Source organism: Eublepharis macularius, chromosome 2 (assembly GCF_028583425.1).
Source record: "Eublepharis macularius isolate TG4126 chromosome 2, MPM_Emac_v1.0, whole genome shotgun sequence".
Taxonomy (NCBI): Eukaryota; Metazoa; Chordata; class Lepidosauria; order Squamata; family Eublepharidae; genus Eublepharis; species Eublepharis macularius.
Window position 1 is genome coordinate 99,215,857 of NC_072791.1, and position 13,580 is coordinate 99,229,436.

The 13,580-nt window shown below is 41.0% G+C and overlaps 1 protein-coding gene across 1 annotated transcript in view; it reads left to right on the plus strand.

Annotated features, from left to right (window-relative positions):
- Window positions 1-13,580, plus strand: part of NAV2 (neuron navigator 2) — a 377,156-nt gene that overhangs the window by 292,817 nt on the left and 70,759 nt on the right. The window contains exons 14-18 of the mRNA XM_054972286.1: window positions 3,789-4,080; window positions 6,536-7,238; window positions 7,929-8,396; window positions 11,032-11,097; window positions 13,223-13,267. Coding sequence (XP_054828261.1) covers window positions 3,789-4,080; window positions 6,536-7,238; window positions 7,929-8,396; window positions 11,032-11,097; window positions 13,223-13,267 — 1,574 coding nt within the window. The remainder of the gene's footprint in view (window positions 1-3,788; window positions 4,081-6,535; window positions 7,239-7,928; window positions 8,397-11,031; window positions 11,098-13,222; window positions 13,268-13,580) is intronic.

The following is a 13,580-nucleotide window of genomic DNA, read 5'->3' on the forward strand; positions in this document are numbered from 1 at the left end:
TTTGGAAGCTTTGATTCGGGATTTCTGAATCTTTACGGATCGGGTCCAATTCGGGCATTTTTTCCTAATCAGATTCCTGAACCGCACATGCCTACATATCTCTGCAAGACTTACTCTGAGTCTGATACAGACTTACTGTTTTTTAAAAATGAAAGTTGGGATTTCAGATAACCTGCTAGACCTATTGTGACAATGTTATAGCATTGATTTATATATGTTCAAATGAAAAGAGCGCACTGGAATTGGGCAGGAAAATACAAAAGGCAGCACTGAAGTGCTATGGACCTTTCAAGTACTACTCCACAGCAAACAGAAAGTACATTGAAAACTTGAGAATAGGAAAAACATTTTTTAAAGACTCAACCCAGCATTGCAAAAGTGGCACAAGCCACTTTGTCTGAAAAGGGGGAAAATCCATTAGCAACTGACAGCCAAACAGATAGTACCTGAAATGGTGCAAAACCCCCACTAGCAACCAGCAGCCAAAACAGTTTAGAAAGGCCGTGTAAAAGGGCCATTAGTTTGACACTCCAAGCCCTACACTGTTTTTTCTAGACTCCCTGAAATAAAGGCTGAGAATCCTCTGAATCATTCAATAATAGTATAGGCCATGTTAGTGACTATTAGTTCTAAGAATTTATAAATATGCAAATCATAAACTGTATCATTGAAATACCTCCAACTGGATCAGGTTTTAAGTAATATATCTTAAAAGTGTATCAAGATGCTTCCTCCAGCAGTTCTTTATGTTTATTGTAGCATTAATCAGCATGGTGCAGTGGTTAGAGTATCTGACTAGAATCTGGGAGACCCAGGTTCAAATGCCTACTCTGCCATGGAAGCATGCTGGATGACCTTGGGCCAGTCAAAGATGTACAGCCTAACTTGCCTCATAGGGTTGTTGTGAGGATAAAATGGGGGAAAGGAGAGTGATATAAGCCGCTTTGGGTCCGTATTGGGTAGAAATGCAGGATATATATAAAGTAAACAAATACGTTTTAACATGTTTTTAAACTGCCTTTTTGAGTTGGTTTTAATCTTGTTAGTGGACACAGTTGTTTTTGTTGTTGTCAGTCCCTGGCAGTTACGTCCCCAGGTTCTCCACAGTTAACACACAGGTGTTCCATTTGAAGTAAATTTATTAGAGATCCATTCAGTACAGGTTGCACAGACAGTGGAAATTGGCAGAAGTGACATATGTGGGGCTAGCCGTGTTAGTTATAAGGAATCTTCCTGCCAAGGGAAAGAGGACCATTAAAAAAAGGGGGGGGTGTAGTGAGACATTGTTTTAGAGCAGACAGTGAGAAAGATGAACTTATCTTTGGTCCTCAGAAGGAACGCCCTATGAGCCAACTTCAGCTGGCTGTCAAGAACACTGGCTCCACGGAGCGGGGAAGAGAAAGTAAACATTGGTAACTTTTGTAAGATAACCCACCAGCATGGAGCAACCAAGAACTTCCCACACTCAGAAGCCAGAGGCAGAACTCATACACATTCATGGCAGATATGCGGGAGGCCTATGTGACAGTTGTTTCAACTAATTCTGCTTTTTAGCCATCATGAGTTGAAAGAGATGAGACCAGATATAAATATTTTAAACAAATAAATACTGGAGTCCTGGACTAATTTAAAAAATATCCCATCAAAAAGTGCTAGTAAAACTCAAGAACTCTGTATTTACTGAGGCATGTTAGATAGATTAAATAAGCATGGCGTATTTACATAATAACATTTTCAGTTATGTTATTTGCTTTGCTTGTGACTCACCAATCGGTAGCTAGTGCCCATGAGGTAAATGTACTTTCTAGGCTGGGTACCATCTGGCTTTTCTTTCAAAATACAATCCAAAGTCTGTATTCTAAAACCTAGTTTAATCAAAATATACTACCTCAATTTTGTAAATTTGCATACATTTATTCAATTTGCATAATTTTCATGGCTGCACTGTTTGGGGTCAAAAGGTCCATGTCTTCCCCACAGAATGGGGAGAGCATAATGCACAAGATACCAGCAGAAGGAATGCCCAGAACCTTCTTGGTACCTGACATCCAGCTACATATTCTCTAAAAAATAAAATTCATAATTGTTAGGGAGTGTAGAATGTCCAAGGTCATGCAGTTTCCAACATTTATTTATTTATTTCATAGTGGCTTTCCTGTCAGTGGAAACCCAAAGTGGCTTCCAGTGTTCTCCTGTCCTCCTTTGAGGTAGACCAGGCTGATAGTGTGTGATAGTGGACATTCAGCCTGAGTCTTTACGGTCTTAGTCCGACTTGCTAATCATTACACCATTCTGGCTGTCCGTATAATTGCTGGATACTTGCTATCCCTCTCATTCATTGTTGTTGATTGTCAGGGTTTTTAAAATTATTATTATTGGTTAAATGAGATTTGCATTTGTTGCTTCTTCCCCAGAATTGATGATAGTTAGATTTTGGTAACATAGAAAACATTTCTTAAGGATGCTCTGATCCCTGAGAGGCCTTCTTAATGGCTTTTTGATCCATTCTTTAGGGATATTAGGCATCTCAGGGAGCTTTTATAGCTTTACCCAACTCTCTTTTTAAAAGATTGTTTCTAGAGAGATGAGTGTAGTTAAGCCTTCCTCCTACACAACAAATCACTATAGCAGCCTCCCTCCCACAAAGAGTTCTAAATGTGTGTTCATCAAGTTTGAAATTGGACAAAGTGTTAGCATTTAAAGAGTCAATCATTTTTAATTTATCTAAGTGTTTTTGAGTTTGACAAAAAATGTAACTATATGGTATTTTAAAATGTTTTATTTCTATAAATGCAGGCCTGTAATGAACATTTAGGACAGGAAATAAATAATGCACAATACGGATTCTTCAGCATCTTTTGTTGGGGCTTATTTTGTGTGTGGGGGGGGGGGGAGGGGGACTCACAGCTTTTTCTGCTACTTTTGGCATTTGTAAATGTGACTCTCCGTGTGTGAAATTTGAATTGCAAATTATTTCAGATGGATCATGAAGCCAGAGCAAGTGAAACAAAAGAGTTCAAGTAAAGAATAAACTGCCCAGCAAAGGGCTGCTTACATAGTCACCACTCGAGAAAAATTAGCATTGTACTTGGAGAACAAAACTAGTGACACATGTCTGGAGCAAAGCGAGAGAAATTCAGCTGTGATTATTAAATAAACTGGTTTTTTTTAAGTGATTCTAGGTAATCACAAATTTAAATGTAGTCAGCAGGATTTGTGAAGTGTCGTCACTTCTGAAAATCTCACCTCAACTGATGATAAAGTTAGTGTGTGGCTGAAATTTAAAAAACTTGATTATCTTTTAGTCTTGCCAAAAAGAACCTGCCTCTTCATGCTCCACAGATCAGATTGCCAGGAAAGAGATAGGAAGGGAGGCAGAACAAAGGAAAAGCCCACAACACCCAACTGAAGTGATATTATGCTTTGCAGAAGAAGGTATTGTGTGGAATGTAGGGATGAAAAAAACTACACAGCATTAGATGCATCCTTTTATTTTTGGTCTTTCTGTGATCCCGTTGTATGTCTTTGGCTAGTTACTGTTTTACTTTTGTTAAGTATTAGAAATTAAATATAGGTAATATGGTGCATTTTAATCATTATTTGTTTGAGGGGTTTTTTCTGTCTGGAAAGGGTGCCAAAGAAAAAGAACTAAAATGGCTAAATTGTATGTATGTAATCATTAAAGGATCAGTGAAATTTTCAAGGCAGCCTAGGGGATCTAGTGTTTGGAATTTAGGGAAAGGAAGGAAGTTTACAGTGGAAGTTTTTTATTTTTTATTTCTCCTCAGACTGATGCTGAAAAGCATTCTCAAGTGGAGCGGAATTCCTTGTGGTCTGGTGATGAAATCAAGAAATCAGATGGGGGCTCAGACAGCGGCGTAAAAATGGAGCCTGGATCTAAATGGAGACGGAATACCTCTGATGTGTCTGATGAATCTGATAAAAGCACTTCTGGGAGGAAGAATACAGTCATTTCACAGACAGGTTCTTGGAGACGGGGCATGTCGGCTCAAGTTGGCATTACCACACCAAGGACAAAAACGTCATCCACCTCAGGAACTTTGAAGACACCTGGAACAGGTGAGGAATGTACAGCCGAAAGGCGAGCAACCCAGGCCAAGAGTTTTCAGTTAGAGGAAAAATTTCCTCTGAACTGTCGGATTTCAACTGCATTTTGATCTGTGTTTGTCTTTGATGGTGAACGCTGTAATAAATCTCTGCTTTTGTGTACTGTGCCAAACTGAAAAGTTCCTGCCAGCACTGAAGTGGTCTCAATATTCTTTGTGTGACTGGGAGATCATTTGAATTAGTGTATGTGTTGAACAGTAGAACTCTTGTATTTCTAGGTAGCTTATATAAATCTGAAAAAGTCTTTAGTTCATTTGGATAAAACAAGCAGGTTAAAAAAATACAGATTCATCTCCTGTTAGTTAGAATTGTAAGTTAGTTGCAAGAATTAAATCCTATTAGTTGTAAGAATTATTTCCTCTGCACTATGATAAATAGCTTAACATCATTTCCTATTGTGTCAGAAGATCATGCACAGATTACAGGGCTTCCCCCCCCCCTCCCACACACACACTTTTGTTCTACCCATTTGAGCAGCAGCTTTCCTCATTATTCAGGCGAGTAGTAGGACTGAGTTTCCATCTAGTAGCTGAACTTTCTGCAGTAGAGGGAGGATGAGTGGAAGGATTTTCTCTAACAGCAGAACACTTTCTGTGGAAAAGTTGTGGACAGTGAAAAAGATAGATAATATGCTTTCATTCTCCATTGCTCTCCTGCTGCTTCTTTTGGAATAGAGGAGCCCATAACCCTTCCATTTATGATATGGATAAATTCCTTCCCCAGATAGGATCAGAGGAGGATTTCTACAGGAACATTTTGAACTGTTGGGAAAAGAAGCCTCCTATCTTTTAATCCATTTTTCACTGCGTGATGGAGGAAACATCATTATATCTACTACTGAAAGGGCCATAGTGTATGGAATAAAAATTCACATAATGGGTCCGACTCCTGATACATACAGACAGAATTTTTCTACTAACTAGGAGGAAGCCCAAGTTTTGCAGAAAATGTGAATATAAAATGTTAAGGTTAAAAAAAACCCTACAGGATAGGGTCAGAAAAATCCAAAATTCACAGAAGCAATGTCTACTTCTTTAAAGAAAGTGTACCACAGAGATCTTGGTGGCCTTTTGGGGGGTTGCCAGGCATTGCAGAGGATCCCATGCCTCAGTTGGTAACATGGAGGAGGGGAGAGAGAGAAGGTGAAGGTAAAACTAGAGGGGAAAGGAGCTGAAAATGTTAAAAGGGTAAGCTGGAGATGAGGATGGGAAACAGAAAAGATGGGTGGGTAAGGGAGGGGGCAAAGAGAAGAAGTAAGAAGTAGAGAAGGAATGGGAAAATGTGAATCCCTCTCTTAGTGGATCTTCACAGGTCCTCCTCTTGTTTCTTCCTACTGGTTTCGATCTTTGAAAATTAGGTTTCTTTTTATTTCTTTACTTGCTTCTGTTAGCTTTCATCTTTCTCCCCTGTGGGGACCCAAAGCAGTCTCCTCTCCTCCATGTTATGCTCACAACAATCCTATGAGGTAGGTTAAGTTGAAAGTGTGTGATTGAACCAATAATAATAATAATAACATTTGATTTATATACCGCCCTTCAGGATGACTTAACACCCACTCAGAGTGGTTTACAAAGTATGTTATTATTATCCCCACAACAAAACACCCTGTGAGGTGGGTGGGGCTGAGAGAGCTAGAAGCTGTGACTGACCCAGGGTCAGCCAGCTGGCTTCAAGTGGAGGAGTGAGGAATCAAACCCGGTTCTCCAGATTAGAGTCCCACGCTCTTAACCACTACTTCAGATTTTGTGCAACAGCATACATGTTTTCAAACAATTTTCTATTTGTATTCATACACAGAAGTTAGAAAACCTATATTGGGGATATACAAACCCACATGAAGCTACCATATACATAGGCAGTCTGTTGACCCATCTTGCTCTAGATTGCCTACTCTAACTGACAGTGGCTCTACAGGGTCTTAGGAAGATAAGAGTTTTTCCCCAGCAGCTGCTTCCTAAGATTCACTAACTCAAATTGTCAAAGACTGAACCTAGGAGCTTATGCATTCATAACTTATACTCTGCTAATAAGCCGAGACAGTTTCCTTTTAAATGCCAAGACTTCTTTCTCTTGCTTTTTCATTTGTTACCTGGCAGTCAGTTCACCTGTTCAAGTTCCAAGACAAATAGTGAAATCTTAAGCAGAGTTACTCCAGTCTAAGTCCATGGATTTCAATTGGGTTCGACTAGAGTAACTCTACATAGGATTGCACTGTAAATGTATAAGTTTCTCCCAGCATGTCTTCGTATGCTATTGTTGATTATATAGCTAGTTTAGTTAAGCAGATTCAAAATGCTTTTGCAGTCTCTTATGGCTCATGCAGTTAAGCATTTTTCTGGGTTTTTTTGCACCGTTTCTATAATATTTGAAATCATGAAATACTGCAACTTGTTTTCCTTTTTTGTAGGGAAAACTGACGATGCCAAGGTGTCAGAAAAGGGTAGAATTTCTCCCAAATCAGGACATGTTAAACGTTCTCCATCAGATGCAGGACGTAGCAGTGGTGATGAATCGAAAAAACCTCCTGCGAACAACTCTAGAACAGCTGCTGCCAATACAAATATGTTTGGATTTAAAAAACAGAGTGGGTCAACTGTTGGAATGACCATAATAACAGCCAGTGGTGCAGCTATCACCAGTAGATCTGCTACTCTGGGCAAAATCCCCAAATCATCTGGACTTATGGGTAGGTCCACTGGTCGGAAGACTAGTGTTGATGGCTCACAGAATCAGGACGATGGTTACTTAGCCCTTAGTACCCGAACCAATCTTCAGTACCGAAGCTTACCTAGGCCCAGCAAATCCAGCAGCAGAAGTGGAGCTGGTAATAGATCTAGCACCAGCAGCATAGATTCTAACATCAGCAGCAAATCAGCAGGCTTGCCTGTTCCTAAAATGAGAGAACCGCCAAAAGTGGCTCTTGGAAGCTCTTTGACAGGCTTAGTCAACCAAACAGATAAGGAAAAAGGAATCTCGTCAGACAATGAAAGCGTGGCCTCTTGTAACTCCATTAAAGTCAACCCTGCATCTCAGGTGGCTTCCAGCTCATCCCAGAATGCTCACCAGCAAGGAGTGAAGTACCCAGACGTGGCCTCCCCCACACTGCGCAGGTATGTATCTCTTTCTGGTTTAAACACATATTCTGAAAAATCAGGTTTGCGTTTTGAATTGACATAGGACCATGGGAATAGACACGTGGTTAAACATTTAGTATTGAACACTGTCTGGCCATGTTAACTGCTGCATATTTCAGTTGCTAAAACATACCTGTTACAGATTTTCGTTGATAAATATTTTTGCTAGTCCTATATAAAACTGAATATGCACTGTAGGTGTACTGACACCACCCTGCTATTCAGGGAGGTGTTGGTTTGCCTGTCATGAACATGGATGAGGGTACACAATACTTCCTTTAAAAAACAACCTTGTGAAATGAGAATAATGATGTATTGTGAAATGAAAAAGAAAAGGCGGTGGTGGGAAGTGGTAGGACTTCGGGTTATTCTTACTTTTAATGACTGTTAGAGTGGCATTGAGGCAGAAAGCAAGAAAGGTAGAGTTCATCACATACCTTTTATACAAATCTGTCTGTTATTCCTCAGTCATCACATAGACACCCATTTGTCAGTTCTTGTATGTGGGTTATGCACAAATCAGGAGGATATAATCTCTATCTATCTAGATAAAACTTAAATGCCCTTTTTCAGTAATGTGTTAGAGACAAAGATACTATAAAAGTTTGAAATGTTGTGCTGCATTCAGCTTCTCAGTTTTAACCATGTGATTTTTTTCCCCCTCAGACTTTTTGGTGGAAAGCCAAGTAAACAAGCTCCCATCACAACAGCAGAAAGCATGAAAAATTCTGTGGTCATCTCCAACCCACATGCAACCATGAATCAGCAGGGGAACCCAGATTCTCCTTCGGGCAGTGGTATTCTGAGCAGTGGCGGTAGTAGTCCCCTTTACAGTAAAAATGCAGACATGAACCAGTCTCCATTAGCATCTAGTCCCAGTTCAGCTCATTCAGCTCCTTCCAACAGCTTAACCTGGGGCACTAATGCCAGTAGCTCTTCTGCCATTAGCAAGGATGGCATTGGATACCAGTCTGTCAGCAGCTTGCACACCAGTTGTGAATCCATTGATATATCTCTCAGCAGTGGAGGTGGGCTGAGCCATAACTCTTCTAGTGGCTTGGTGGCAGCTTCTAAGGATGACTCATTGACTCCCTTTGTGAGAACCAACAGTGTTAAGACAACATTGTCAGAAAGGTGAGGAAAAATTCCATAAGTCATTTGTAATAAATATGTATGTGTGTGTATCTTTGTACTGATAGATGGTTTCTGTAATCAGTAGCTCAATCCTAAACCCGCTGTGTTCAAGTGTTATTTAGGATTGCAATCTAACAGACATGAATAACAACAACTGCACTTATATACAAAGTCAGTGTTGGTTGTTGGGGGTTTTCCGGGCTGTATTGCCGTGGTCTTGGCATTGTAGTTCCTGACGTTTCGCCAGCAGCTGTGGCTGGCATCTTCAGAGGTGTAGCACCAAAAGACAGAGATCTCTCAGTGTGGTGCTACACCTCTGAAGATGCCAGCCACAGCTGCTGGCGAAACGTCAGGAACTACAATGCCAAGACCACGGCAATACAGCCCGGAAAACCCCCAACAACCATCGTTCTCCGGCCGTGAAAGCCTTCGACAATACAAAGTCAGTGTTATTATTATCCCCACAATACACTGGGGAGCTGGGGCTGAGAGGAGTGACTTACCCAAGGCCTCCTACTGAGCTCATGCCACCAGTGGGATTCAGACCAACAGAATTCTGATTTGTAACCCAGTCAATTAACCACTATGGTACAGCAGCTTCATTCCTGTGCCTAGCCACCAGATGCCCCTGAGAACTACAGAGAATGATGGATTTGATGTAGATGTGTCTGAATGTGGGTAGTATGGTAAACCTGCTTTATTTCTTAAGCTAAATTTGAGCTAAACACTGCAGCCCACCATATACATGTCCAGCAGTCGGAGCGGACATTCCATTCAGCCTCTTGATTGATTCCACAAGGATTACAACAGTACACATTAACTTTTTAGTACTTGGTTAATGAAACAGCATAGTTTGTAATTAGGTGGAGATCAAGGCTGAGGGTGTGAACTGTGAGTTGGGAACAATGTGGTTTAAATTTCATATCAGTAGCTAGGTGATCTTAGTACAGTAAACAAAAAGGCAAATCTCCAAGGTGTTGGAAAAGTAGGTGGCTGGAGATTTTGACAGGCAAATAGTTGTTCACTTATTGTCACCTAAACAAGGAGTTTCATTTCCTTTTGAGAGATTATCCTTATTTAGGAGACAAAAAAATTATTTGTCTCTTGTGAAGCATATGTAAAATTTGAAACTCATCAGGCAAAATAACTGGAATAATTTTTCCAGCTTCACTGAATAACTTTTAAAAAATCTCTTTTGAGATTTTTGTTGTTGTTTTCAAGATTGGTGTTGAAATCCATTTCCCCCCTTCTATCTTAGGTAACTTACACCTTCTCAGCCTCAGCCCTCCTTTGAAATGTGAAGATAATAATCCTGTCTTACTGTTTTCACGATCATTTAGAAAACTTTGAAATCCTAATCATTGCCATTTGTTTTCCCCTCATCTGCTATATTCAGTTAACAGGCCTTTTTAATTTAGTAACTCTTCATTTTTATGCAGCATTTTTGTAAGAAAAGTGAACTACATTAATTGTTTTTACTTGTCAGTTTGAGCTGGTGAGTGAGTGAGTGTTGGTTAGGTAAGGACAACCAGGTGTCATACATAGACAAAACGTCTTGGAAACACGGTTGTAAAATCGTGTTCTTCAGCTTAATATTTTTCTTGAAGTATTGATTGATATTTTGTTTTAATACTATTATATTTGTGGCCTGCCATATTACTATGAGCCAAGCTACAAGTGATGCCTGACACAGGTTGGACACTTGTCAGCTTCCCTCAAGTTTTGATGGGAAATGTAGGCATCCTGGTCTTGCAGCTTGGCTCTCTGACTGCTGTCCAATGGACTTTTCAACTGTCACTTGTCCAACATTCTGCCAAGCTGCCTACATTTCCCATCAAAACTTGAGGGAAGCTGACAAGTGTCCAACCTGTGTCAGGCGTCACTTGTAGCTTGGCTCTATATTTAGTATGTAACAGGCCATCTGCAGAATGTTGGAAGGATTGGTTCTTGCCCACACTGGGTTCGTGGCAGTTAGGGTGATATTTTGATGTACGCAATTCCACCATACTGGTTGTTTTGTGGTGGTTTTGTGCCCTCCACAACAATTCCTGAAGTAGTTAGATACAGTTACTTAGATCTTACTCAGGTTTATTTTAATTGATCCTTCTACAGATAAAACAAATCTCAGACTTATTATCTGTCATTCATGTGGTTGTTATTGGAATGGCAGCCTTGTATGAGTTGTGCAGGCTGTTGGACATGCCTGGGGACATCAGATCAGGTCTGTGGTCATGGATCTCCTATGCAGTGATAACCTACCCTGTTGTTCAGAACCCATGTAAATGTATAAATTCTCATGAAAAGTGGTGTCATCCCACTCAGTTCTTGCAGTCACTCTCTGTTTGGATATGAAACAACAACAACAAATGTTGGAACTGACTGAAACTTCTTGAGAGCAAACCACAGGCGTGTAACCTCTTTTCAGACCTTTTGAAGCTTGCCTGGCCCTACTGTATAAAGTTACGCACTGCTGGAACCTTCTAATTTGTTGTAACTTCATAATATAAAACAGCCGTTGAAAACTCTTGATACTTATTTAACAGCCCGCTTCCCTCTCTCTCTTCTTTTTGTGCTAATATTCCTCTCTTCTTGTTGTTGTCTTGTTTTTCTATCTTGTTGATCTTTACTCTTCTAGCCCTCTCTCTTCCCCTGCGGCTAGTCCCAAATTCTGCAGAAATACTTTACCCAGGAGGCAGGACAGGTAATGCTGTCTCAAGACACTAGACTGTACAAGGGTCGACAGTTCACTGATGTCAGAGTGTATTGTGCAAGATTGTGCTAAGTGAAGAGTGTGTGTGTGTTTTACTTGAGTGTAAACTATCACTCAGAGACTTGCCAGTGAGAGTCCTTAACTGGGTTATATCCTAGTTTACTATGGAGAATGGCATATAGAAGCTCTGAGAAATTTTAAAAAAGGAATAAAACAATTTCAAAGTTCTCCAGTTTTACTGGTAATTTTAAACTCTCACTAGCATTTCAGCATTCTGATGGCATGCTGCTCCCCCCCCCCCCGCAATGTTTCAGGTTATATCACCATTGTGGCTGAAGAAATACATTTCTTGTTATAATTTAAATTGCTCACTCCAGTTTGGCTTGTTTGTGTCTTGCAGGCTGTGTGTGTGTGTGTGTGTGTGTTCTTGTGAACATGAATGCAAGATGTTAGATGGGAGGAAGCACATAGCCAAATGCATCAGAAATGCTGTCGCTGTCATTCGTGATAGGCTTACCTGACATCTAGCAGTTATTATTATTACTGAAGTTGGACAGCGTCGCCGTACATTAACCCTGTCTATAAATCAATATAATTCCCTACTTCCCCTACAGGGGTGCTATTTCATATTTCAGTGGTGGGGGGAGGGTAAAAAGATATCTGGGGCATCTCAACAGATTTAAATGTTCACTTTTGGATATTTTAAAGATTAAATTTAAAAGAACATGGATTTTAAGAGCATTATTAGCTTTTAATGCCCTATAATATGTAGTGATATCATCAGTAATTCTTTGTTTCATACACAGCTATGCACCTTTTTTTGAGAAAGTAATCGGCGCCTTAGGCAGGCATACCTAGCACACATCCAGACCAATAGTCATTCTGTGTATAGAATCAGAAAAATATAGGAGTGCCCATATTTTCTCCCTAAATGGTGCCCTTGTTTCCCTAAAAATGGGAATGTTCGCCATAAATGGCCTGTGTGTCTGTTCATTAGCCAGTTAACATGTAAGCCCTTTAGCCTTTCAAAATGCTTAGCAGAGCTGGCCCAAGCACTTTTGGCGCCCTAAGCAACAGCTCGCTCTCCATCCCAGGCATGACAAGAAGCTGCTGCCCATGCCTGTTCTCCTCCCCCCTGTGGTGGAGCAGCTGCCCATCTTCCTCACCTCTTCCAGGGTAGAGAAGCAGGTGCCCATACGGAGGAAGGTAAACAGCAGGCTGTATGGGGCCACCAGCAGGGCTGAGCTGAAAAGTGCCCCCTCACCTCTGGTGCCCTAGGCAGTTGCAACTTAGTGGCTAGGCTGACATTGATGCTTGACAATTGTTTTCACCAGGGCTTTTTTTCAGCTGGAACACAGTGGAATGGAGTTCTGGAACCTCTTGAAAATGGTCACATGGCTGGTGGCCCCGCCCCTGATCTCCAGACAGAGGGGAGCTTAGAATGCCCTCCGTGCCATGCCACGGAGGGCAATCTAACCTCCCCTCTGTCTGGAGATCAGGGGGCGGGGCCACCAGCCATGTGACCATTTTCTTCGAGGGCAACCCACTGAGTTCCACAACCTCTTTTCCCAGAAAAAAAGCCCTGGTTTAAACAAATTCTGCCTTTTGAAAATGGAAGAGCTCCCAGCACTTACGTTGGAGCTGAAGGACAGTGGCTTACCAAATGAAGAATTTTGAAGGCATCTTGGTAGTATTGTTATTATAAATAGTGCCACAAACTCATGTAGATATATGTATGTTTAAAAAGCATTCAGTTGAAGCATGTACATTTGAGCAAGAGAGCTGTTTTCTGGAAAGGAAATAGCAGGATCACTTTGATCTCAGTCTTCAGTTACTTTACTGCCACCAGAAGAGCACTACCGACTAGCTGAGCGGTTTGAGCATCCAAAGCCTCAAGGGCTAGGCTTGCTTCATTTAGCATGGCCCTTTGTGCATGTTCTGTATAACGCAGTCCACACTTTTGTGAAGCTTTTGCATGTTGGCTTGACAGCAGCCTTTGCTATCTTTTCTAGTGCCATGATGCAGCTGTTTAAATAGCCAATTATTCTCTCTATCTGACCTCTAATCCTCCCCTTTTGTTCTACTCTGAAGTTCTTTTCTTTTAACTTTTCTACAGCGACCCTCATCTTGATAGGAACACTTTGCCTAAGAAAGGACTCAGGTATTGGTGCTTCCACATAGCATAAGCAGTTTTCCATGTGGTTTTCTGGAGCTTTGCTTTGTGTGTCTTTTGTGGCCCTCAGTGCTGGTACTGGTGGTTTTAGCTTTTGCAGTGAGTGGCAGCAAAGTCTCCTCCCTCTCTTCCCTTCCCCATCAGCCTCTTTAAAGCAGGTCATTTCTCTCCTCCATTCCCCCATGTGCTTCTCTTCATATGGTAACATCTCACCTTGAGCAGGAGCTGTGGCTGTTGCTGCCCTGACTCTTTAAAAAAAGCATCTCATGAACCATCACTGGGCTTGACTTGCAAGCAATAA